At 35.9% G+C, this 27855-nt stretch overlaps 1 protein-coding gene across 1 annotated transcript in view; it reads left to right on the forward strand.

Moving 5' to 3' along the window:
• Positions 1–14437: 14437 nt before the first annotated feature.
• The window catches only part of fray (oxidative stress responsive kinase frayed), a 105960-nt gene continuing 92542 nt past the window's right edge, over positions 14438–27855 (forward strand). Inside the window, exon 1 of the mRNA XM_089090524.1 lies at positions 14438–14455. Within this exon, the coding sequence (XP_088946650.1) occupies positions 14452–14455 (4 nt within the window). The 5' untranslated portion in view covers positions 14438–14451. The remainder of the gene's footprint in view (positions 14456–27855) is intronic.

Consider the following 27855-nt stretch of genomic DNA (forward strand, 5'->3'; position numbering starts at 1 on the left):
GACTCTATTTTAAACTGACAACCGTGTTCAAAACACCAATTGTGTATTATACCAAAGACATCGAAGTATTCGCAAATGCTAAACCCTTTTCTTTTTTTTAGAGCTATGATCGCAATGAATGGTACCCTGTTATCAGACAAAAATGCCAATTGCCAAAAAAATGTTATCGCTAACCATTTCCAAAGATTGATATTGTTCCAAATTTATAATAAATATCTTGCTTTTGCCAATGTTTAGGAACCAGCGTACACCTTGCCAGCTTTTTTTTGCAATGTAAAAACCAGTCTGATTATCTTTTTTTCGCAATGTCCATGTGTATGGTTGTTATCATGCCAGCTTTTAAAATGCCCATGTCTAACTCTAATGTCACACTCGTGGGTTTTTCTTGTAGGGTTCATATCTATTACACTTTTGAGCATATTCATGTAGGCGTGAATGTATGCTTGAATGTACGCTTGAAACTGTGTATATGAATACTACTCATACGTAAAATGGACCATCCCAAGAGGAAGAATGTCAAATAAAAAGCATTTTGTTGAAGATTTCAAGGTATATCTTCTCAAATTTTTTCTTCCCACTGAAGCTTCCCCATTTAATCCCCCTCCCCTACAGAAAACCCCCCCGCAAAAGATGACCACATGTTAACCAATAACATATACTTTTTTTGGGGGGGGGAGCGGGATGGTAAAAAAAACGATTTACTGGGATTATTTCTGGTATATGCTGTTATTATGAAATAAAACCAATTCAGATGTGCCTGATTTGCCTTTTTGAGCCTTAAAAAGTACCATTAGAAACTGAGGCTGACTGAAAAAAAAAGTACGGGCAAATTTGCCTAAAAAGCCATAATGAAGACATGTCCTTAGACTTTATCGCAGAGAATCATCTAAACTTGCTTAAAAATGAAAAAAAATTCCTTTTGGCAACGTATTTATACAAACGTTCAGTGAAGCCTATATTAGAATCCAGAAAAAAGATAAAGGTCAATTCAATTGGCAAACTCAGAGAATAATCTAAACTTGTGCAAAAATAGGAAAATTTTCCTATTTTTCAGGATGGTGATCATGAATAAATCATGATCAGGAATAGGAATCCGCATGGCCCAAAGCATATTGTTGGATAATCACAGTCCCCCACCTTGAAGACAAAATTGCTACTAAATTTAATTTTTTTAAAACAAAGGATATTTATTTTCATATCAAAACAAAGAATCATAAATGTATATCTTGCTTAAAAAAAATAAATTTAATAACTGAAAAGACAATCTTTTTCTCTTCTCTGATGCGATTTTTTCTTTCAGCATCATAGGTCCTTCACCATCTAGCTCTTTAATAAGAGTTGGGTCCTCAGAGATTTCCCTGGCCTGAAAGTGAAAAAAAAAACTGTTAATAAATAACTCAAATTGTATTTTATGGTCTCAAAAGCGTTCATTTTTTTTCTATCTTTGAATAACATAAATTGTGACTTGAAAGTCAATTGGGTCATTGCAACTAAATAAAACACACGGCATGAAAAGCAAGTCGTTTTCAGTAAAGTACAAAGCTAGATTTCAAGTTACAAGTTTTAATTAAATGTGAAATAACATGATTTGTAATAAAAAGCATAATGTTAATGTTTTAATTAATTTGAAAAAGCAAATTCAAAGCTATAATGGCATTAAAAGATAGATAGGGAGAAACAATTTATAAACAAAATCAAGAAAAAGTTTCAACAAAACCGAAAAATTATAAATAAAGTGAAAAATCAGCCTCTTGTATTCTTGCTAATCATCTGCGTTGTAACAAAATCATACCTAAGTTTAGAACCTTGATTCCCATTGTTAGACAACAGCCCCACGGGTGAGCTAACGTAATATTTTGGTGGGTCATGTGTAGGGCATTAATCTTTCAGGTGTCTTTACTTTAAAGCCTTAGTTTTGAAAGAAAAACAATTATGTAAATGACGCGAAATTCAAATATATTTAAAGAGCCATAAAGATACATGCTAGTATTACAAAGACTTTATACAGTGTAAACCACTCTATATAAACATAATACAGCATGGTCATTCCCTATCTCAACCATTATACAAAGTCGGACCGAGATGCAAGTGCTCTGGAGAACATTTAAACAAGTATAAACATAAGCGACAATCAATTTTTTCACGGGTAGACAGGTCAAATTTCTCTTGAACGCAAAACTTGGCTTCGCCTTTGTAGCACCATGTTTTAAAGAATATAATTTTAAATCAATTTATTCCAAAATATATATAAAAATCGGTAATTAGTAGTGCAACGTTATTATTAGATGTTTTTAGGAATTACATGTAGGTTTCGAAGTCTCGAAAAAACCACTAGCCCTGGAAAAAAGGAGAGAAAAAAGGGAGACAGATCAGTGCTACCCATACAAAAAAGTAAATTTTCTTGTTTTTCAAGGTTGGGAACTATAGTTTCCCTGAATAAGGTTTTCGACTATGCTGAATCCAAAGGAACACTTTTCATTTTGATCTGACGCCCTTTTGGAGGAGTTTCAGGCTTCTTTCGAAATAGCCATAAGTTTCTTTTCCTAATAAACTTTTATTTTTAATAGAAACTGTGAAATTTTTTTCACTACGCAGTTTTTCTAAACACGTTTTTAACTTTTGGTTACTATGGGCAGTGGTTCGCTTTTAACTAGGTTGCAGCTGCCGCGGCAACCATGATTGAGCAAGCAATGATAGCAAGGTTTTCATTGTGTATATGATATTAAACTGTTGTTTTTTTGGGGGGGGGGGTGGATGGAACGAGGTTAGGTTATGTATTTAATATACCCAATGCTTTACCCCCTCCCCCTAACGTGCAATTATATAGCCCAAATTTGCTTCTAAAATATTATATATTCATCCTATTTTTAACTTTATAAACCTTGCCCTGACTACTGTGGGGGAGTATCCTGCTCAAAGGTATAATTTCCAGAACTCTTAACTGCTTTGAACAAAATGATTATCTCAAATTTTAATTGGATGTGTTTGGGAAAATGGTGAGTGTAGAAGGGGTGTTAGTTGCCTTCCAATCACTTTCAGCTATTAAAAGGGGCACAATCCATTCAAATTTTTATCAGATGAGCCCTATTCGAAGTTTATATGACAACTCCTTCGATACGAAGGGCCCTAGTCTAAAACCAACCAAAAAAATAATAATAATAAATAATACATTGTGCCAACATCGTTCTTTGATTAGGCAGCGCTATTGCGCTACCTATGATATTTTTACTACAGTTAGATAGGTCAAATCGGATATAGTTTGATCATGGAATTTCGTAGAGGAAAATCTTTTAAATGTTTTGATTTTAATTTCCAGTATTTAATTGAAACTCCAATATAGCTCCAAATTCTCTTATTTGTAATTGAAATGCATAATAAGCGGTGATGACGTCCTAGTCCTTACGTTTTGGATTTACTTATTAACACATAAATGCGGAACTGCCTTTATGTATAATACCATGCTGACTTCTTGCTATTTTCAAGTTTCTAAATATTTCTTTTAACCGGCTCCAAAAAAAGAATTGACATAAATTTACTGAGGATTATTACTGTAATTAGTCGCATTTTACGGAACACGGGTACTGCTTGTGGGACATTTATCTCCGCTATAGCATGCTGTACGAAATGTCTGATGAGAATAGAATAAAGTGAATTTAAGCAAAATATGTATATTTTTCTCACAATTTAGAAATTTTGTGTGCACGTATAAGCGGTACCAATCCATTCTGTTTTTCTTTTGTTATCAGTTATATCATGCAGCTCCAGGAGACCGAGCATCGGTTGTGGAGAGTTTTTGACATATAAAGACATTCATTGTAAGCCTCCTCTAGAAATATATACCCTCCATACCCTGATTTTTATCCATACTTTTGTGGAACCCTTATAGATTTCGTTTTTTTTAAAACAAAGATGCATCGAAGATATTTTCAGTATCTAGGAGTCAATTCTTCCCTTCTAATTGGCATTCCTGGTAATTTTTAGTTAACTTAAGGTTTTTGCCGCAATGATCCCAACAATTGCAAAGATTTTCTGCATATCCTTTGTAAACAATGCCCAACGGGTAAGTTAATAATTCTAACTGTATTTTTCCAATACTTTCAAACTAAAAATACAGTCTCTATTTAAATTTGGGGAATTTGTCACAATATAATGTTACACATTCTGAGATAATTCGTTGACTTATCCTGTATCTTTACTTAGACAGCGCTATTGCGCTGCCTATGATTTTAGTTTCGGCTTTATGTGGCCAGCTATTTATTAATAAAAATAGGCAATCACAATAAAAATAGGTGTCTGTGTGTGTATGTATGTGTTTAATATGAATCTTCAAGTGTGACCTGGTATAAGAAAGAGAAATTATGCCATATTTTTTTATTCTATTATTTTTTATATGGTGATGTGACGCTTCAATTAAGCTGAAAAATAATATTTTCGGTGTTTAATAACCAAACACTGTAGAAGCGCTACCCTTTTATTACTTTTTTTTAATTCTTAATTCACGCTAGATCCTAACATTGAAACGTTGTGGTTTTATTGTCATTAAAACATAGTTCACAAACATACACACTTAATAACTCGCTTTTTTATAACACCCACACTGGGATAGATATATACAGAGATAAGAGAGAGAGAGAGAGAGAGAGAGAGAGAATATTCAATTTTCTCTTACGTAATTATGGTGAGAGGCGACTGGTTCCATGACTATATCAACTTCTTGGAATATGACTATAGGTTGCATGTTGGGTGTGCCAGTTGGACAGTTGACTGTTGGCTGGTATATGATGGGTCCAGATGGTTGTGGCATCTTGTTGTGAATGTTAGAGAAGGCAGCTGGACAGTTTGGTATTGGGTGGTTTACGGCGGTTCTTGTTGGGATTAATGGTTTCGGCCAACAACCATATTGTGTAATAGTTGGTCTGTTCGAAATGACCACTTGAGTCGCTTCACCCCTCTTTGTCTTCTTAATGGGTAGGGGGAGCTCTGGGAAATCCTAAAAAAATAGTTTGTTTTTCATGAAAAAATATTGAATGAGAACCATCAGTCCTCATCAATAGGAGTACGGTATGCACAAGAACATATTTTAAAATTTAAATCAAAAGTGTCATTCTATTTTTCTGAAATGATTTTAATACAATGAAAAAAGGGTGTAAAAAAATGTAAAAAAAATGGTCACTACAAACATTATTTTTCTAATAGTAAAACTCACGGCATACATATCTATATCCTTCCCATTTTGAAGTTGGAAAATATTAAATGTGAATTTTTTATATTTTAAGTATGTTTCATGTCATTTTGAGATGTAAAAAAAAGTTGAAAAAAAACTCAAAAAAGAAAAAGAAGTTGGGGGGGGGTTGGAGGGAGGGGGGTTTGGAGGGGGAAGGAGTGAGGGAGGGGTGGAGGGGGTATAGAGTCGAGGGATAGTGGGGGTGGGGACTTTGGGCCAGAATAAAAATAATAATGATTTACCTCATGTACTAAGCTCGCAAGAAAATTTAAATGCAGTGTTTACACACTTCTTTTTTTATATTGCTCTTTACCGACCTCTGAATATCCATATTCAAAAATATTTAACAATTCGTTAACTATAAAGGGATTGTATAAACCACTCGATAAATTATATTAGAATTAATCTCTTTACCCACTAAGAATATAAATGAATAACTTACTTCTTGCTTATAGCTTTCATCAATATTCGTTTTGTTAGAATGCATGGTGCTATTTCAAATGCCAATTTTGAACTGAGAAAATAACTCATCGTCAGAGTTTTTATACCCGTGTTCAAGGCTAAACAAAAACAACCACGCCTAACATATTGCTTAACAGACAGAATTTTGTAACTTCATTTAATCATACCAGGAAAAGAACCATCAATGCATGAAATCAGCCATGACTTTTAACAGAAAACATGAAATTTAATACAAAATCATTGTAGTGTGATCAGCTCGAATTTTCATGGTTTGTTGATTATAATCACAACATAAAAAAACACGCCTAACATAATGCCTAGAATTTTGTAGCTTCATTTAGTCATACCAGGAAAACAACCGTCAATGCATGAAAACAGTCATGACTTTTAACAGAAACACGAAATTTAATACAAAATCATTGTAGTGTGTACAGCACGAATTTTCATGATATGTTGATTATAATTACAACATAAAAAACCAACCAAAGATATGACTTTATAGATTGATACAGTAATTTCCTATCTGTCTGCTTGTATATATTAATATATGCAAAAAGGATACGACCCCGCTTCCTTTAATTGACACATCACTACTCACAGTTCTTCATATGTTGACAAAAAACAGGATCGTCTCTATGAAATGAGTTTAAATCATTCCGAATGCGGTTTCCCAATCGCTATTTCTTACATCGTTCATAGTCAAGAATTTTATTTACAAGTTGAATAGAATTATAAAACGAATTTACTACTATACAGCTTCAGCCTTCAGTTGGATTTTGAAATTGACAGCGGACAGATTGTTTCTTCAGCTGAATTGTAAGTTTGCTTTTTTTTGGCTGTTTTTACATAAGATTTTCTTAATGTTTAATACTCAGTTGTTGAACACATGATGGAAAATACAATCTTCTTTCTGAAGCTTTTTACCCCCCCCCCCAAAAAAAAAACCTTCTATTGTGACAAAATTTAGCTATAGACTAAGCTATGTACAAGGTTGGAGAATTAAAGATTGAACCGGAAGTTACCCTAAAAATATGATTCATAAATAAATTGTAAATTATTGCCCATAGGGGGGGGGATAGGGGGCTATCATTTTTAAATGATACCTTAATTTTTATTGAAAGCGGGGATGCCAAAAAGATAATTATTTTTTTCATTTAAAGTGGAGACAGAAGAAAATGATATCAAATTCCCTGGGAAACCATTGAAATATTTTGATAGACCCAGGGTCCCCCATTGAGACTAATTCATTGTCTTGGGTATTTTGCGATTTCTCATAGACTACTGGCCTAATTTGGCTTTTGTGTGTGCTCCCTTTTAATTAGATTCTTTGGATCTTATTGAATGCCACGGCGAATCTATGACTCAGTTTTTCTTTAATTTGAGTATATCTGAATAATTTTGACATTTTCTTTGTTGTCTTTTTACCCTTTTACTCATAGCCTCAATTTTTTTCAAGGAACACTAAGCTGTTGAACGTTATTTTGCGTGTTTGTTTGAACCATTAAGTGACCTAGTTAATTATTAAGTAACTAATTTCTCTAATGAAAGCTGATACGGTATCTTATCAATGTGGTATCCAGAGGGGGGGGGGAAGTATTACATTTCAATGATAATATCTCGATTTTTTTTATTGAAAGCAGGGATCCCAAAAAGTAAATTTTTTATAATTTAAAGCAGATACGGCATTTTATCAAGGTGGTATCCAGAGGGGGGATAGTGAGCTATAATATTTAAATCATAATACCTCGATTTTTTTAAAGCAGGGGTGCCAATAAGTTAAATATTTTTTTTATTTAAAGCAGAGACGGTGTCCTATCAAGATAGTATCCAGAGGGGGGAGACATAGGGAGCTATTATATTAAAGTGATAGTACCTTGATTTTTTTTTTGTTGAAAGCAGGGATGCCAAAAAGTCCAAAAGTTGACAAAAATTAACAAGATTTTCGTGAGTTATACTTGATATAGCACGTGCATAGTTTTATCGTCCCAAGGGAAAGGGACATATGCGTCCAACCCAGTTTTTTTTCTTATTGATGAAACGGGTTTAATTTGAAATTATTCATTCATAAGTACCAGGCAGATTCACACTAAAACGAATTGGTGTGACGAAAGCGATATCGACATCCCCACCTAGCGTTGCGCTCGAGTGACAATGGCACCCTTGGTCCAGGGCCCAAGTTACGTTAAAAGGCCAGGTCTTAATAAAAGCTTTCAATTTGGGAGGTTCAAGGAGGAGTATTTGACAGTCTTATGACCTCAGGGTACTAGATGTTGCAACATTATTACGTATCTACAGTGGTTTAAAAAAATTCGATCACCCCACAAATGATTACCAAAAATATGCACAAATATAACAAATGTAACATTTGGAATATTATAACACTTTTTTCAAAGCTTTAAAGGAAAGTAAAAAAGGCTAAATACCCCTAACTACGCTTGAAAGCTATTTTAAAAAGAAACACTTTGGAGATTTCCGTAGAAATGACCATAGCCAAAGCTTTGAGCCGGGGTGGGAATCAAAGAGGAGTCTTTGAGTATTTTGACCACAGGTGACTTATTGTTGTGACTTTCTTAAATTTGGTAATGTTTGTGAGCATTTGGAAATCAAAGCTTAAACTCAATAACTGATACTAAGTGTCCTAACATTTTGCTTGGATTAAAAGTGATGAACTAGGATAAAAATCTCAACATCTTCCTGAAGCTACTTCAGTCTGCATATTATTTCATTTAATTGCATTTCAAACGGATGAGTTTTTTATTTTTTACCAGAGAATACTGGCACATAATTTTTCTTCATACTGAATAAACCATTAAGTGTTTTTTGTTTCATTGTAATTGAAGTGTTCTCATGTGAAGTGTTCATCATGTATTTTTCAATTTGATAAATTTACTCCTTTTAGATGTAGTTTATAATTTGAATGATATTAGGTATTTATCAATTTACAATTTGGAATGAATCCCCAAAAGAAAAACGAATCATATCTAAAAGAGCAGCCAAAAGCAATAAAAAAGCAGCATTTCAGCCTTAGCCTACATGACATATATTCTATAAAGAAGCCAAAACAAAACTTTAAAATGTATTTTTGTTTAATTTGTTATTAAAAACCAGTTTTTAATACAAGAAGTCTTATTAAGAATCCAAAAGAGTAAAAAAAAGACAATCAATATCAAAGTCACCCATTTCAACTGTTTTAAAGGTGACAGGCGAAGGGCATTATGAAAAAATTAAGCTTAAGTTCAAAGCTTGACGAATTTTGTGATACGGTATTTGCAGTTTTGTATGCAGTAATGCTCGATGAAAAAAACTAATAATTTGGATAATTATTTATGTTAAGAATACATAACTAATAGATACTTCAACTACTCGTATTATGCAAGGGTTCTGAAACGCCACAGCCATTTCGTTTCTATCAGATTTCTACTTCTCTTGATGAATAACGAAGAAGACCAGTTTCCAGCCAGCGACTTGTGAATTTTTAAACTCATGAATAGGCTTGAATCTGTTGTAAATTTAGGCTGTAATTTGAGAAAGACTGATGAAAACATTAATATTTACGGTCAAAATAGATCACGCATGCGGCGCGCCGTCGACATCTTACCGGCGGCACGCCGCCGACATCTCCCCGGCGGCCGGGTGTGGTTTTTTTAACCCCCCTGCCGCCGGTTTTCCTTCATCGGCCCGGCGTCAGGGTCTATGTAATTCACACCGGAAGTAAATGATAGCCCACTTATATCTCGCTGCACTTATATGATTTACCAATAATTTGCACAAACCCTATTGAGTAACTTTAGACCTAGGGGCGGATCCAGCATTTTTTTTAGGGGGGGGGGGCAAAAGAGGGTGACCCTTTCGATTAACTTTCTTTAGGAGAAAATTTAATTAACGCAGGCTTGAGTTAATTCAGTAAATTACACTACTTTAGACTACGCTAGTGGGGCACGCTTCCTGGATCCGCCACTGTTCAGACCACAAAGGAAGAGATAAAGAAAAGTCACGAGGCATCAGCATTTTTCCAACTATGAGCAATAAGGTCTAATAATGACAATAGTAAAAAATACTGAATTTTAGAGTAAATGTACTGAATTGCTGACTTAAAGAAAAAGTTCCACAGATACATATACATCAGAGAAAAAATGTACTAAATCTTTCACTATTATGCAACCCAACTATCACAACACTGCATGATGGTAAAACGACCCAAATTATAGATTATGTTATGGTAAGTAGAAGACTTGCAGAACCGATACAATGTACCAGAATATATAGGAGTGCTGTTACTGATGTTTAAGTACAGGGTTAGCCTGAAACTGATATCTAGCAGGGTAAATTCATTCCGAGAAGTTATGACGTTGGTATACTCCAGAATAAGGACTTGTGAGGAACATTCCTGGAACAGTTGAATATTAAACCAAAGAGTCTAAAATTAGACTGTGTAGAAGATAGATAGAATTACTTTATGAAAATAGTTGGTAATGTAGCAGATGTAGTCTCGGGGAGAAAAGTGAGAAGCACAGCTAGCAGTATTAGTTATACCGTATTACAAACAGTAAGCTGTAAGAAAAATGTGGTTTTATCTCACTATCTAGGCCTACAATGAGAGTAAGGCTGAGATAGTTAGGACACGTTCTGCAGACGAAAGATGACATATTTCCAAAGATTCTCCTTTTTGGCCAACCATGAAAAGGGGTGATAAGGAAGTTTTCATAGAAATTTAAACTTCTTAAGAGGTCTTAAAAAGGGAGGATTTCAGCAGAATAAATAAACTTGAGTTAGGATGGAGAAGCAGCGTGCATAGCTATGTTCGTCTTGAGCATTTCCACGCTGCAATGAGTTACTACTAGTAGTAATAGTAGCTATATTTTTCGATTTAATAGTTTTAAGGTATAGTCATTCGGGGATCCAAAAATATGGTATTACCGAGACACTGATAGTTTTTCTGACACACTGATAAAAACTTTCTTCAAGATAAGGAGCTGCCCATTATAATGTTTTTTGATGCGCATCTTTTCAATTCAACTTACGAGGATTCCTCCAGATATTCATTCTGAGCGGGATAGACTACTGTTAAGCTCGCGGAGTTATTTCACTTACCCCCAACCATCAATATCTGTGGTACTGTTAAAATCTACATATAATTCTTGTCTGGTATTAAAAAGTTGATTTCGTTAGGATATGAGGGACCAAGTGAGTAGATTAGTTATAAGGATTCTACAGAGCCAGAACATTCAGGCTCAGCAGGCACAGCTTCTGCTTTTGGCTTCTCTGAGTCTTTATTGTTGGTCGAAGGAGATTTAGAGTGATCTTACATTATTTTTTTATTGCAGGTTTAAATAAAACGAAATAAAAACATTAATTAATTGAGAGTGAAGTGAGAGCTTATAGTTTACTACTGGGTCAAAAATACAGTTTATTGGGAGGAAAAGGTCAAAGGAGTGCCCGTATTTTATCATGTGGATGGAGACTTGAATGAAATTGCGTATCACTTTACGTGAGAATCGAATAATTCGTGATAATGAACTTCAAGTAAGGAGCGACCCGGCTTAATAGTGACCGAAACTCTAAAAACGAAATTTTGATTCCAATAGATATATCAAAAGAATTGGCTTATGTTGCTAAGAAAATTTGCCTGATTTTTCAAAAAAAGGGGGAAACACCCCCTAGAAGTTATATAATCTTAATGAATCTTAATGGGGATTGGTCCTTATCAACATCTCCATTATTACGATTAAATTTTAATTGTTTTCCAATTCTTTAAGAACGACTCTTGAAACAAAAGGTTCGTTTAATTAGAATAATAAGAACCTTTATTTAAAAGTATTAAAAACTTTAGCGTAAAGAGCGAAGTTTTGAGAAGGAGCAACCCCCCTCATATACGAAATATTTTCTGTTGGTTTTAAGTTTTAATGTTGCTCATTAATTTCAGTTGAAAAAAACTTCTTTGTTTTTTTTTATTTTAATATGAAGAACAGAACGATCGGAGAATACAAGAATAGTGTACGGAGGGTTTTGATTTTGAGTGTGTGCGGATGAATATTTTATGAATGCAAGAAATTTGGCATGACTTGCCCGTCTCCTAATGAATCCTAGAGCTATGTTTCTGTAGGTCTATTTTGGATTTTTGTAATTTCAGTGTAATTGCTACTTGTTTTAGATATTTTGCCATAGCCTATGGGCTTAAGTACGAGCTACAAATAAATTCATTCATTCGTTCTATTTGCCCTACGAGATGTTACGCCATGACTTGATTATATACAATAGCCTTGCTTAATTCAGGGGTAACTCTTACAGAAATGGGGTATTGCCTATTTTTTATGTTCTAGTTTATAGCAGCATTCGGTAACTTAATAAAAAGACTAGAGTTACAATCCACTGACTCACTTAAATCATTGTTTTTGTCGGTAAATGAGAATTAAACTTTTATTTGGGTAAATCTCCCGATTAACCTACTAATGAGACGGCTAAAAAAATAAATATACATTTAGAGCTAGAATTTCATCCTGAACCCAAATACAACAATCATATCCATCAGAGATAAGTTTTACCCCTCTCCCCTCCATTGTGAATATACATACCCTGAGTTGTATATTTACACTGAATTTGCTGTGTGTCACTTTTTTCTTTATTTCTATATTCGTCTCCCATTTATTCAATAAATGAAGAAAGATACTATCCACACATGCCAGCCAGCCATTGCCAACACTGCCATGCCAGCCACTAAAATAGCATTCTTAGTTGGTAAACATGAAAATTCTACCGACTCATTTTCTAAGTTAAGTAAATAAGATGAAATAAAATAAACGAAATGATCGATTAAAAATTTGCAAATAATCACAGAATATATACTACTATTGTCATATTGTTTATAGGGGTTTTGGCGTATGATTTTTGTGTAATTCCAAATAGCCTTGAACTGTGTTACTACTAATTCAATATTACTAAAAATAAAATTGACATTGGGTCAAGTTTTGATTACGGACATTAAATTACTGTAATTGAGAAAAAATGTGTCCGAAAATTTGCAAATAGAACATGGTCTGGCAAAAAAAAAGCGTGAAAAGTTTCTCCTCTAATGAATAAACAAGTGGGTTAATCATAAATCTAAAATTTTGAAGTAATAATTTTTGTATCTCATGAACGTTTATTTAGTTATTTATTAATACCGACAGCGGTAAGCTGTACAAAAAGCTTGTCGCACTAAGGAATAACATAATAAGGCAACGATAGATCTTACTTTACAAAATATACACACAATAGAAATTCCCTATAAATATACATGAAAACACATTTAAAATGGATCTTGAAAGGACCGACTGTGAAAATTTATAGAAGCTAGTTTTGTTTTGAAAGTGTGGATTGTGAGAGTATCAACGGTCTCTGACGGAAGTGCATTCCAAGGTGTGCACACACGGCTGGACAGTGAGTTCTGACTTAATCTTGTACGTGGCCGTGGTGGGTGAATTTTGTGCTGGTGTTGACGGGTGGTGTTGTATCCTGAGAAGGCGAGGAAGTGAGATGGGGTGATATTGTCAATGTTCTTAACGATTCTGAATGTATTTATTAGGTCACCTCTATCAGTACTGAACTAGCGCTCGTTAAGGCAAGACATAATTTTTACTTCGTGATAGTTCTCAACTGTGATATCCTGTTTTATTTCAATTATTGCACTGTTGATTCTGGGGCCCCTTATATTTGGATTTTAGAAGAAAGGGGCCCACGCTCGTAAGTTTTCTTGAAATGTCATTTTGATGAGTTGAGGAAAGAAGCGAGCGTACTGTATATTTAGCGATATATTAATTACCGATACAATATAATTAGCGATGTCTCTCACGAAAAAGTATTTTGATGAACGTATGGACAACTTAAAGCAACTGGTAGAAAATCTTCGTACGGAGAATGCAGCGTTGAAACAAGAGAACACTGGCTTGAAATCTGCTCTTGTGGCAGTTAAAAACCAGGTTTTAAGAACTGAATTGTATGTTAAACGCAAGAATCTTCTTATCCATGGAATTCCTAACAAGGAAAATTAAGATATTGAAGAAACCGTTAATGATTTTTTGTCAGAAATGTCGGTACGGAACTACAGGGATATTAAGTTCACGGCCATATATAGACTTAGAAGTAAGGCTAAAAGTCCCAGGAAACAAAAGTCACATCCGGCATCGGACCCTATTCTTGTATCTGTTCTAAATCTTCGACATAAGGACAATATTATGGCTTGTGTTGGTAATCTAAGAAATACAGGGAAAAGCGTCAGTATTGACCTTCCATTCGAGCTGGCTAAACGTCGGAAAGAACTTTTGAGTACGGGTTATAACTTAAGAAATTGTAAAGTTGCCTCCGATAAAGTGTCTCATACCAAAGTGGTTCAGAAAGGGGACTAGGTTATGGCTAGAATCTAAAGACTTCTAGTTCTAACTGGATCAAGGTTGATGACGCATGCTACGACCCACTTACCCTAGTTTTCCCCTCGGTCAATTCTGATTTCGATTCTGACGCATGATTATTAGTGAGTGCTCGCTTCCGCTTAATTTACTATATATTCAAAAAATGTGCTGTTCGTTAATGTTATTTGTCTTTTTGTATTTTTCCCTTTTATTTGTGTTTCTCTACCCTCAGTATTTACACCTTCCTGTGCTATTTTACTTGTTATTTTTTTTTGTTTCAGAGCAAAATAATCAAGTTCGTGTCATAGCCTTTTTAATTCGGATTAAGAGGTTGACATAGCTGGTGTTCACGCGACTACAGCATGGCTCTCTGTCACCTGCATGGGTAAGTAATTATGGTTGACACTAATTCTCTATTGGGGATTAAGGCTAACATAACACTAGGGAAATTAAATGATTATGAATGTGGGAGAGTTAATTTTAATGAAATTATAAATAATCCGGGTGGTAAAGCCCCCAATATGAATTTTTATGAAAATTTTGAGAATATTATTGATAGTGTGTTTGTGGAGTAGCTGAGATTTTGGGACTCCGGAGCTCGGTGGGTTGATGCACTCCCGGTTGTGCATCTAAACGTTCAGGGCCTAAATTCCTCGTTTGATGATATTCAATTATTATGTAGGAATTCGTGCCCTGCAATTATCGGTCTATGTGAAACATTTTTGAGCGAAAAAAATCAGGTGCTTTTGGATATTCCCGGTTATATGTCGATATTTCTTAACCGCAAGACGGCCCAAAAAGGTGGACTCGGATTTTACATCCGAAATAATTTTCATGCTGTATTAAGACAGGATTTATGTACAAATAATGAAAAGGTATTTGAGTCACTTTTTATAGAAGTCCCAATCAACGCTAAGGAAAGGATAATAATAGGCGAAGTATATCGTTCTCCAAGTGGGTCCATAACCCAATTTATGGAAACATTAGAAGATGTTCTTGGAAAAGTTTTTTCTGAAAAATCCGAAGTTGTATTAATGGGCGACTTTAACCTCGACCTTGCGGATCCGACATCTAGACAGGCTTCTGATCTTTTGTCTTTACTAATTTCGTATGGATTAGCTCCTTGTATAAACATACCGACAAGGATTTCTAACCAGACAGCAACATTAATTGACAATATTTTTTCATCACTACACTCCATTAAGAACGAAGTACTGCTTTCTGATACTTCCGACCATTTGCCAGTTGCAGCCTTGTTTCCAATCCTCCAAAATCCACAAAGATTAGTCCCCCAAGATACACCGAGATTATGTTGCTCACCAGTGGAGCTGGATAAACTGAAAGAAGATCTGAGTTCATCTTCATGGGACTTTTCATTACCAGAAAATATTAATTTGGGCAATTATAACGATATATTTGGCCAGTTTTATGACACTGTTAAGGAAAAATTCGCGGCTTATTGTCTAAAAGCTCCTTTTAGGAATCCTCGATCAAGAAGATCAACACCCATAGCTCCCTGGCTAACACCGGGAGTCCTCAAGTCAATAAATAGAAAGCAGAACCTTTGGAAAGAGTACAAAAACAGACCAAGTGATGCTAAATTAGAAGCATTTAAGTTGTACCGTAATATGCTGAAATCAATTATTCGGAGAACAAAAACATTGTATTATACTAAGAGATGTGATGATTGCGGTAGAAATATAAAGAAGACGTGGGACGTAATTAAGGAATTTAGTCGGCCATCGAAAAAACTAGAAGGTCTCCCTAAGTCTCTTATGGTAGACGATCAACTTATCACAGAAAAAGGCCAAGTACGACATCATATGAACAAATTCTTCGCGGAGATAGGGAAATCAACTGCTAATAGTGTTTCTCACTGCTCGGTGTCTCAGACTTGGAAGCAGTTCCTAGGCCCCCCGTGCTTGAAATCAATGGCTCTTGAGGACGTTACGATGCAGGAAATTACAAATATTGTTTTGTCTTTAAAGAATTCTTCAACAGGTTTTGACAAAATTTCTGCTAAAGTAATTAAACATATCCTTCCATCGATTATCACCCCACTTTGCCATTTGATTAATAGGTCATTTCAACTAGGAGTATTTCCTCAACGTCTTAAATTGTCGCGTGTGATAGCTCTCTTTAAAGGAGGTGACCGTGAGGATCCTGGGAATTATAGGCCGATCTCTCTTTTGTCAGTGTTCTCCAAGATATTTGAAAGGCCAATGCTCAAACGTCTGGTAAGGTTTCTTGAAGCTAAATCTTTTTTCCATAAGCATCAGTTTGGGTTTCGCGCAAAGTACTCTACAGAACATGCTTGTAATAAACTTCTTCAGTTTATACGACAATCTTTAGACTCTAATCTTATTCCTGCAGCCATTTTTCTCGATGTAAAGAAAGCTTTTGACAGCCTTACACACAAGATTCTCATTGGTAAACTTTCTCATCATGGTGTGCGTGGGGAAGCATTGTCTTGGCTCTCTTCATACCTTACTGACAGATCTATTGCCATGGAAAATACAGACAAGGAAGTTCCAATTGAATACGGAGTACCCCAAGGTTCTATTCTTGGGCCAACCCTATTCCTGATATATGTGAACGACCTCTACCGACTTCTAAACACCCCAATTCCCAATGTCTGCTGTGGATTGTGTCACAAATGTTACTCTCAGACTATGTCGGCGTCCACATCTGATAGTCGAGAAGAACTGGTATCATTTGCAGATGACACTACTCTAGGTGCTGCAGCTCCGGATGAGTCATCCCTTATTCTAAAGCTTCAAGCAATGACTGAAAAGATACTCAATTGGTTTGACATAAATCAACTAGCTTTAAATGTAAAAAAATCGTACCTTCTTATTTTTTCCCGTACAGGTGGGAGCTGCCCCACAATTACTGAGCTTCCTACACCAAGAGGCTCCATAAGTCGCCCCCCAGATCGATATGTGCGATTCCTGGGAGTTCTTTTGGATGAAAATTTATCGTTTAAGTTGCACGTTCAAGTAATAAGAGTGAAAATTTCCCGTGGACTTGGAATCATCCGTAAATTAAAGCGTTTATTTCCTTTTCCTATACTCCGTCTTTTATATTTCTCTCTCATTTTCCCTTATATATGTTACTGTTCGTCTGTGTGGATGTCTACATTTTCTTCTGTACTTGCTCCTGTTCATATTCTTCATGAGAAAGCGGTAACAGTTCTCCAGTCGACTACTCACTCTCCTGTTAATCTCCTTAAGATTAGAGATATTTATGTTATATCTCTAGCTTCGTTGGCATATCAATTCCTCCACGGAGATCTCCCATTTTGTTTTTCTGGACTACTTAAGCCAGTAGGGAAAGTAAATTTTTACTCAGTTCGAAACAGGGAGGATGTTATGATTCCGGCTACTCCCTCGGTTCGTTCAGACTTTGGTCTGGTCGTGACTGTGGGACGTGCTTGGAACTTGGTTCCTGCTGAGATTCGTCAGTCACAAACACTTGGCTCCTTTAAAAGACAGATGAAAAGTTTCTTATTAAAGCTAAATATTAATTAGTTTATAGTTGTTGTATAGTTTTTTTTTTTTGTTGGCGTTGGATCCTCGATGATGTAGAGAATTTTTCATTTTTGATTTATTTATTTATTGTCGGGTGATAGGAGGGTCGCTGTTTCGTGTGGACTGTCGGTGAGTTGACTTCTTTTCCTTATAGATTTATAATTTAAAAACTGTTTAGTATTGTTTATGCCAAGTTTTAATATTAGTCATTTATTCTGTGTCGTTTCCCAAATAACGGGCCATTGAGCCCTTTGGGATATTGTTTTTGTTATTGTTATTTATGGAAATAAATGGAACTTGAACTTGAACTTGAACGCCTGAACTGAAGACTGGGTAACTGTAGTCTCTGCATTCTCTGCTGGTATGGCAAATGTCTCAGATATGGTACGAGTTTAGTTGCCCTACGTTGAACATTTTCAATCCTTGCTCGGTCTCTCTTGTTAAGGGGAAACCATACTGACGAGCAATACTCAAGTATTGGGCAAACAGTTGAAATATAAAGTGATATGAGTGAACGGAGGTTAAATCTGGAGAACGTGCGCTTTAAGCGGAACATTTGGTAGTTTGCCCGATGGGTAATCTCCGACACATGTTTATCAAACTTCAGGCATGAATCGAAGCAAACCCCAAGATCTCTAATGTATTCAACGGTTGGAATTCGTTTTCAATCAAGGAGGTAAGGGTAATGTTGAGAAGGTCTACGAAGATAATGAACAGTACTGCACTTAGTCTCGTTAATGAACATACAGTTTGCTATGCACCACTGACGCGGAGCATCCAAGACACTTTGGAGCAGTGAAACCTCTTGTTCATACAGTACTGATCTGTACAGTTTCACATCATCCGCAAACATTTTTACAGTCGAGTTATTAACAACAAACGGTAGATCGTTAATAAAAATGCAGAAAAGTACAGGCCCTAGGCAACTGCCCTGCGGAACTCCACTGATCACAGGTGTGGAATCTGATAGGGCTTCTCCTACAATCACCTGTTGGGTTCTGTGTGTTAGATAATCTGTTATCCATGCAGCAGTCCGAGATCCAATCCTGTATTGTTGACACTTCTTAATCAGAAGTGAGATAGAAATTTTGCAAATGCCTTAGAACAGTCAATATAAATGTAATAAAACAAAACCCCCCTCTCCGCCATTGAGTGAAAGTCACCTATGACTTCCAGAAGCTGTGTATTACATGAGCGCCGCTTACGAAACCCGTGTTGGGCTGGATGCCACATATTATTTTCTTCAAAGTATGACTGTATTCTACGGACCAGGATTTTTTCCATAATTTGGGAAAAAATGGACGTATACGAAATCGGTCTGTAGTTGTGAAATTGGGATTTGGAACCATTCATATAAAGTGGCGTAATGACCGCCTTTTCCAGGCTGAGGGACAGACTCCAGACAAAAGACACAGATTAAATAGCTATGTGAGTGGGTCTGCCAGAACTGACGCAAGTTCACGCAGCATCTTGTTAGAAAAGCCGTCGATGTCGGGCGCCCTTCCTGTATCTAGTTCAGGAAGTGTCTGCTAAACCTGCTGAAAGGTAAAATCCGAGTCATCGAATTCTTTTATTAAATTTGGAGGAGCGAATTGAGGGTCTGTTACTGCCTGTGTTTGTGTGAAAACTGAAGCAAATAGTTTGTTGAATTGTTGTGATTTTAAATGATTACTGTCTATGTGTGCAAGAGTGTCAGGGTCTACGAATGAAATGCATGATAGAGACTGTGTGTTTTGATTCTTTCTGACATACTTCAGAATTTTTTTGGGCAAGTGTGGACCGATGCAATCACATCGGCCTCCACCTCACGGCGGTTCATTCTCAGGAACTTGGTCCCTTTATTTCTCGCTTTCTTGTATGATAACCACGATTCTGCGGTTTTTATTTTACGTGTTCACGCCATATATCAGCTTTTTCCTTGAGCATTTGGATAATATACCGAGGAAGAGTTTGTCTTTTATTTTGGTACTGCCTACTAGTAAACACTGGTACATATCGATCTCGACCTTCTTTCAGCGCCTGCCTAATATATTCAAAAGACACATCAGCGGTAGCATTGAACTGTTTTAACTCATCCGGGATAGAGAGAGAAGAAATAAAATCACAAAACGCAGCGGAATTTGCCCTACCATAATCATATTTAGGTGAACCTTTAGGAGTTTCAGAAAAATTTGAAGAACAATTCAAAGAAATCGACAAGACTACATGATCACTTTTTCCTAGTGGTGGTAAAAATTCAACACTATTGACATCCTCGGGGGATTTCGTGATTACAAGATCAAGCACTGAAGGTGTTGAATCAGCTCGTAAACGAGTGGGGTCTTGAATATGCTGGTGCAAGTAATGGTCTTGTAAAGTTTGAACGAACCGATTCTCAAACGACTGATCTGAAAGCTGTGTTGTGTTAGTCGTCCAATCAATATAAGGCAGATTAAAATCACCAACTACTAACAACTTAGAACTAAAAGACGAAACAGAAGACAAGAACTGCAAAATATTTTCATTATTACATATCGACATTTCATTAAAATTAGGACTACGATAAACTGCGAAAATTCGAACAGCGCTTTTGGAGCCGGGCAATTTCATATAGATAACTAAGCATTCACTAATATTTGATGCAACTGGTTCATTAACTTCCAAATACTTCAGTGAGGTATGAACATACACGAAAATACCACGCTTATAATTACTATTTACAACAAGGTTATACTCGAGCACTTGCAGAAAATACACCTCCGGCTGTGAGCAGTTTTTAGGCAAAGATTCCGTAACAATGATGACATGAGGCTTACGGACTGATATGAGAGCCAGAAATTCATCAAATTTTGAAGATAAGCAATCCGCATTCGTATAAAGCACAGAAAGTTCACTACATGTTTCCACCACGAAAAGGATTTATCTTCACAAGCTCCAATCCTGATTTGCCGTTTAGAATCTTCCAGCAAGATTCACCTGCAACTTCCTTTTCGTGGAGTTGTTGCTTCAGAGCGTCATATTTTTTCTTCTGTGCAAGCTCAGCGTTTGTACGATCCTGGGAGAAACCAAAGCCCGGGAACGCAACTTTTATATTCACTATATTTTTTGACAAGAAGAACCATGCCGTGTCTCTCTCAATGGGGCTGCGGAAAATTAGTTTGATTGGACAACACTTTCCAGGTTCCGGCTTTCCAACGCGAACAGAAAACGAACACTTCGAAGGACATTTTTGAAGAAGAAGTTCATTTATCATTCCTAAATCTTTTTCATTTTGCAGTTTTCTTGTAACGCAACTAGGATCTTCGGCAAGTCAAAGCGCGATAAGATTTTTCTGCTTTGCAACTAAATCGTTGAAGTTACTCTTGGCTGCTAATTTCCCACTGATATCTTATTTGAGTTTCCTGCTCAACGTTTCAAACTCAGTCTTCACATGATTTACGGCATGTATTTTTGCATCATTTATTGAACACTTTTCAGCCAAATCTTTCTCAACGTTTGCAATTCTGTCGCTCAGGGGCTTGATCAGCCTGTCAAATTTTTCCTGAATCTTTTCCTCGATGCTCGTGAACGATGATCGGATTTCATTCTTGATAATTTCTTTTATTTCCGTGGCAGTGAGATTATTTTGAGTAACTCTAGTCTGTTTACAAACGGGAAAGCACCAAACCGAACCAAGACGACGCGTCATCTTTGTAAATAAGTGGTACTCAGTATCGGTCATATCTATGCATTCAATGCAAAGCCAGGCTTCACACGAGTCACACAAAAGAGCGCAACTATCGTCTTTCAGTCCTATATCACCTGCCTTGCATTTATCTGTACCCTTGGTTGGTGACTGTTTTGGCGTTTTGTAGCCATTTTCACTTTTTTGTTAAAAATCTGGTAGCTGTTTTGGATGAGTTGACAACACTGCTTTCCGCCAAAATTCAAAATTTATTCCAAGCGTGTTTCCGGTGAGATAAATCTGAATCTACAATCTATTGGATGGTGATATATTTTCGAGAAATGGATTGTCTTTAATACGACAGGTATATCTTTCACCCTCTTGACCAAAAAACGAAAGTCGGGTATTTCTAATACCAGGTAAATCAGGAAATTATTGATTACTCACAGACAAATAAACCTCTGCCAGCGTTGCCATCAATTTTATCTAGCGATTTGATTGGTCGAAGCAACAAACATTTGGGTTAACTCTGAACTAATTTGAAGATGCAATCTCATTAGTATTGGCGTTGCTGTAGATACCTTTCCACTTCAGCAAATTCATTGCAAGTGTTATTAAGATCAGAGTAGACTTACGGATAACAAATTTTCGGTGCTATTTATGCGAATAGGTAAACGTGCATCACTGTTGGCTATTCTTATGTTATAATTTGTTTTATCTTCACACTTTTTTTTATTCTGGGTCCAGTGGGATTAACTCACAAAAATGGATCTGGGGTGGGAGGGGGGGAATGTATTTTCAAATTATAGGGGAGAGATTTAGTTGTTTTTTTTTTCAAGAAAAAAACCAAAAAAGGTTATTAAGAGTACTAATTTGACATATGTGAATGAATTCGTCATGACTGTATTCAGTGAATTAATCTATTTAATCTCACCTGAATATAGCTTCATATAGCTAATATTTCTGAAAATGGGTACTATATCAATACGCATTCGTGTCTTTGCGAAAATATAGGCTATGGGGCTATGTATTTCAAAAGCTTGGGGGAGAATTTTGTTGTTTATTTCAATGAAATATTAAAAAAGACATATTTAAGGAAACTACCCCAAGTAACGTAAACTCCAAAATCTGAGGAGGGGTGCAGGCAATCTGAATTGGGCTTACTGTGAGAACATCCCATGTAAAAGAAGTGAAAAATAGTTGGCTATGGGGTGTTTTAAAAATAAAAAAGAAACTTTAAAAAAATGCGCCAAAAATGTGTTTATATGCATTTTTTTATGTTTAACGAGTCGGACAAGCATTTCAGATGGAGGAGGGTCAAAAAACCAACCCCCCTCCATCTGGATACGGCCTTGATGTACAGGGAATGCACAACAGAGAAGTTTACGAAATAAAATGTTGAAACTTCGAAAAATCGTGGCAACGGCAGATTGGCAGTGTAGTGTGGTAGATTGCACTGTGGCAACAGAAATTCAAAATATATTACGTTGCAATGTCAAGCTTAAAATGAATATCAAGCTTAAAATGAAAAAAAAATGTTTTACTATTAAAGTATAAATGAAACTTAAAAGGAACAGAAATTAAATAAATAATCAATGCAAACAAATATTCAATAGATATTAATGTAAATTAATAAATAAATCGTAAAACGAGTGAAACTTACATTGAATTTGCAAATCAAGCCTGAAACGAACAAAAATCACCACAAACAAGAGTTTGGGTATGACCTCCTTCTCTCACTGTCAAAGTCTAAAACCTACTGCGTCATTGGCGCTTTACTGAAAACGAATTTTATAACAATGTTTTTTTTTAGTAGGAATGCATCTATTGATGCAGGGGGCACCACTGCTGCCATCTATAACCAGTCTAACTGTATAAGATCACGTATCTCCTTCTAGGCCAATCAGGGACTTGGAATACTGACGGAAGTTTACAAAATTGCCAAATAAGAGCGAGTCTAACGGGACAAAATTATTGATCTCCGAAGGGGACAAGATCAGACTAGATATCTGTGAAATTGATTTGCATAATCGCCTATGATGGAAATCTGACGGGGAGCTCTAATGTATCATGAGGGGAATTAAGAAACTTAAAGGCTTCATTTTCTTTGGTCTAAGAGATAAATCCTGGAATTATTTCGAAGCCTTAATGGTGTAACTATGACAAATTAGATAAATTATTTGGGCGAAACAGATTGCGACATTTAGATAAATTATTTGGACGAAACAAATTGAGACATTTTAGTAGATTTTTTGGGCGAAACAGATTGAGACATTCTAGGGGATAAATTTGGAAGAAGTACAAACGAAAAAGGTAAGGCATCTCAGGGAATTCTAACTCTATAAGAGATACATATTATTTTCTATTTGGGTGGTTCTCGATGGTGTTCTGTATAATACACAAGTAGCATTTGAAGTGTTTTAAGGTCCCCTACGCCAATGTCGAAGGCCCCCCCCAACTTTTAGGCACCCTATTTTTTAATACTTTTATAAATTTTTTTAAAGTTTTTTTTTTGTTATTTTTTTAAAGATAATATTTTTTCAACTTTTTTTTAAATGTCTTCGAATGAGATAAAACATACTTAAAAAATAAAAAAATCACATTGAATATTTGCACAATTTGCTAGAATGATAACAATTTATCTGTTAGAAGTAACAAGTTTTCTGGCAATGATACCAAATTTTTTTCTTGAGGTAACAATTTTTTCATTTACGATAACAAGTTTTCAGACAAAAATAGCAAGTTTTCCTTATCACTACCAAATATTTCTCTTCGAAGTATCAACCCTTTTCCATAATACTAACAAGATTTTATTTAATACACTCAAATTTCTCTTCCAATTGAAAACATTTTCCATTAATACTAACAAACTTTTACTTAACACACTCAAATTTCTCTTAAAAGTAATAAGTATTTTCTTTACAGTAACATATTTTTTCTAATAGCACCAACCTTTCCGTCAGTAATAATAAATTTCTCTTAAAAGTAACAATTTTTCATAATTGATAACTAGTTATCAGTTAGAAGTAACAAGTTTTCTGGCAATAATACAATTTTTTCGTTATGATAACAAGTTTTCTGCCAGAAGCAGCAAGATTTTCTAAACACTAACAAATTTTTTCCACTAATATTAACAAAATTTTACTTAATACACTCAAATTTCTCTGAGAAGTAACAGATATTTTCTTAACAGTAACAAATTTCGTTTAATAGCACCAAGTTTTTCATCAAATATAACAAATTTCTCATAGAAGTATTAATTTTTTGGCACCGATGACAAGCTATTTGTTAGAAGTAACAAGTTTTCCGTCAAAGATACCAAAGTGTTCTTAGAAGTAATAGTTTCTTCTTTATGATAAAAAATTTTCCTTCAGAAATAGCCAGTTTTCCTTATCTCTAACAAATTTTCTCCGTCAGAGTGACAAGTTTTTCCTTAATACTAATAAACTTTTACTTAACACATTTAAATTTCTCTTAGAAGTAACGGTTTTTTTCTTAGCAGTAACAAATTTCTTCTAATAGCACCAAGTTTTCCATCAAAAATAAAAAAATTCTCTTAAAATTGACAAGTTTTTGTAAACGATACCAAATTTTTCATAGAAGTTAAAATTTTTTCATTTATGATAACAAGTTTTCTGTCAGAAGTAGCAAGTTTTCCTTATCACTAACAAATTTTCTCATCAGAGTAACAACTTTTTCCTTAAAACTAAAGGGCGTGAGGGAACTAGATTAAGCTTCGGTCTCTTTTGACTCTTTAAAAGTGAACTAGAACTTTCTATTTTTAATCAAAGGAGCCCTCTCTGGAGTTTATACGAGTATCCCTTCTATAAGAACCATATACATCCCCAGAGTATAACTTACAACGCCTATCCCTGGGCCCTGGGGGGTTATGTTGACCCTGGAGTTTTAATATCTGATGGTTGAACTATTTTTAACAAAATGTTCACCTGATATTTTCATTGGATGGGTTTATGCATCCGATGAAAGAACTACAACTTTTAATTTCCATTCAAGTGAACCCTCTCTGAAGTTTATACGAGCATACCTTCCGTAAGAACCATATATTCCCACAGAGCAATACTTACAACGCCGTTCCCGGGCCTTGGGAGGGAGGGGGATGTATTGACACAGGAGTTTTTTTTATATGTTCTTTGAACTATTTTTAACAAAATGAACATACGTAAAGGTGTTTTTGTTATATGATCTTTCAACTATTTTTAACAAAATGGCTACCTCAAATTTTTTATCAGATGTACTTGGGGAAAAAGGGCTTTGGGGGCCAGCTGCCCTCTGATCACTTTTGACACTTAAAAAGGGCACTAGTACTCTCAATTTCCAATCGAATGAGCCTCCTTTGAAGTTTATACGACGACCCCTTCTATATGAAGTGCCTCTGGGAAAAAAATAAATGGGGTGTTAGTGGAGGCTGCTACCCTCTGATCACTCTTAACTCTTAAAAAGTGAATTAAAAATCTCAATTTCCAATCAAATGAGCCCTCTAGGAATTTTATACGAGCATCCCTTCCATAACAACCATATATGTCCCCAGGGCTTAACTTAAAACACCGACCTCCGGGCCCTGGAGGGCTGGGCTGACACCTGAGTTTTTTGTTATCAGAACATTGAACTATTTTTAACAAAATGTCTATCTCAAAATTTTTATATCATGCATGGAGGGCTTGGAGGAGGGGGGATTGGGCTAGTTGCCCTCCGATCTCATTTGACTCTTAAAAAGTAAATGAAAACTTTCAATTTCAAATCAAATGAGCCCTCTCCAAAATTTATACGAGCATCCCTTCCAAAAAAACTATATAGGCCCCTTGAGCATTACTCATAAAGCCTGCCTCCAGGCCCTGGCGAGTTCCGTTGACACAGGAATTTTTCTTATCTGACCATTGAAATATTTTTACTGAAATGGCTATTATACAAATTTTATCAGATGGGATTGGGGAAAAACTGGTCTGTGGGGCGGCCTAGTTGCCCTCGGATATCTTTTTACTCTTAAAAATTGAACTAGAACTTTCAATTTCCTATCAAATGAGCCCCCTCTGAAGTTTATACGAGCATCCCTTTCATAAAAACCATATACGCCCCCAGGACAACACTTACAACGCCTATCCCCCGGGCTCATGGAAGTATTTATGTTGCCTAATTTTTGGACAACTTCCAAAACACTGGCTATCTCAAAATGTGTAGGGGACGGGGTGGGGGAAAAACAGCGTGGGGGATAGTTTAACTCTCTTGACGCTTAAAAAGTGAACTAGAACTTTCAATTTCCAATCAAAGGAGTCCTCTATGAAGTTTATACGAGTATCCCTTTCATAAGAACCATACATGCCGTTAGAACATAACTTAGAACGCCTTCCCCTATGCCCTGGGGGGTTCCATTGACACCGGATTTTTTCTTATCCGACCTTTGAACTATTTTTAACAAGATGTCTATCTCAAAATTTTCATCAGATGGATTTTGGGATAGCTGCCATCGGATCTCTTTTGACTATTAAAAAGTGAGCTCGAACTTTCAATATCCAATCAAATGAGCCCTCTCTGAAGTTTATACGAGCATCTCTTTCATATGAACAATATGTGCCCCAGAGCATAACTTACAACGTCTGCCCCCAGGCCCTGGGGGCTTGTGACGACACCTGAGTGTTTGTTATCTGACTTTTTAGAAATTTTTAACATCCGTCCTCTCTCAAAATTTTAGTGGCGGCTGGGGGGGGAAAATGGGCGCGGGGTGTAGTTGCACTCCAATTTGTTTTGACTCGAAAAAGCTTAACTAGAACTTTCAATTTCCAATCAAATGAGCCATCTCTGAATTTTTACGAGCATCCCTTCACTACCATATGGTCCCCTAGGGCAGAACTTAAAACACCTGCCCTCAGTCCATGGGGGCTGTGTTGTCCCCTGAGTTTTCGTTATACGGTCTTTGAACAATTTTTAAAAAAATCTATACCAACGATGTTCTCAGCGCGGTTTGAGGAAAAAGGCCGTGGAGAAGGGGGGGCTAGGTGCCCTCCAATCTCTTTTGACTCTTAAAAAGTGAACTAGAACTTTCAGTTTCCAATCAAATGATCCCTCTTTGAAGTTCACACGAGCATCCCTTCCATAAGATACATCTATGTCACCAGGGTATAACTTACAACGCCTGCCCCAGACCATGGTGGAGTGTGTCAATACCGGACTTTTTTTTATAGGATCTTTGAACTATTTTTAACAAAATAGCTATCTTAAAATTTTTATTGGATGCGTTTGGAGAAAAGGTTTAGGGGGGAAGCTGGTTAACCTCCAATATCCTTTGGCGCTTAAAAAGTGAACTAGAACTTTCAATTTCCAATCAAATGAGCCCTCTCTGAAGTTTATACGAACATTCCTTCCATAAGAACCATATACGCCCACAGGGCATAACTTATAACCCTTGCCCCTGAAGACTGTGGGAGGAGTGTCCTGCTGAAACATATAATTTTCAGAACTTTCAACTACGTTGAACAAAATGGCTGTACTAAAACTTTTATTGGATGTGTTTGGGGAAATGGTGAGCGTGGAAGGGGTGTCAGTTGCCTTAGAATCGCTTTTGACTATTAATTAAATAAAAAAAACAAGTTTTTTAAA

Source organism: Artemia sp. Qi Xiang Cuo, chromosome 6 (genome assembly GCF_049724085.1).
Source record: "Artemia sp. Qi Xiang Cuo chromosome 6, ASM4972408v1, whole genome shotgun sequence".
Lineage (NCBI taxonomy): Eukaryota > Metazoa > Arthropoda > Branchiopoda > Anostraca > Artemiidae > Artemia > Artemia sp. Qi Xiang Cuo.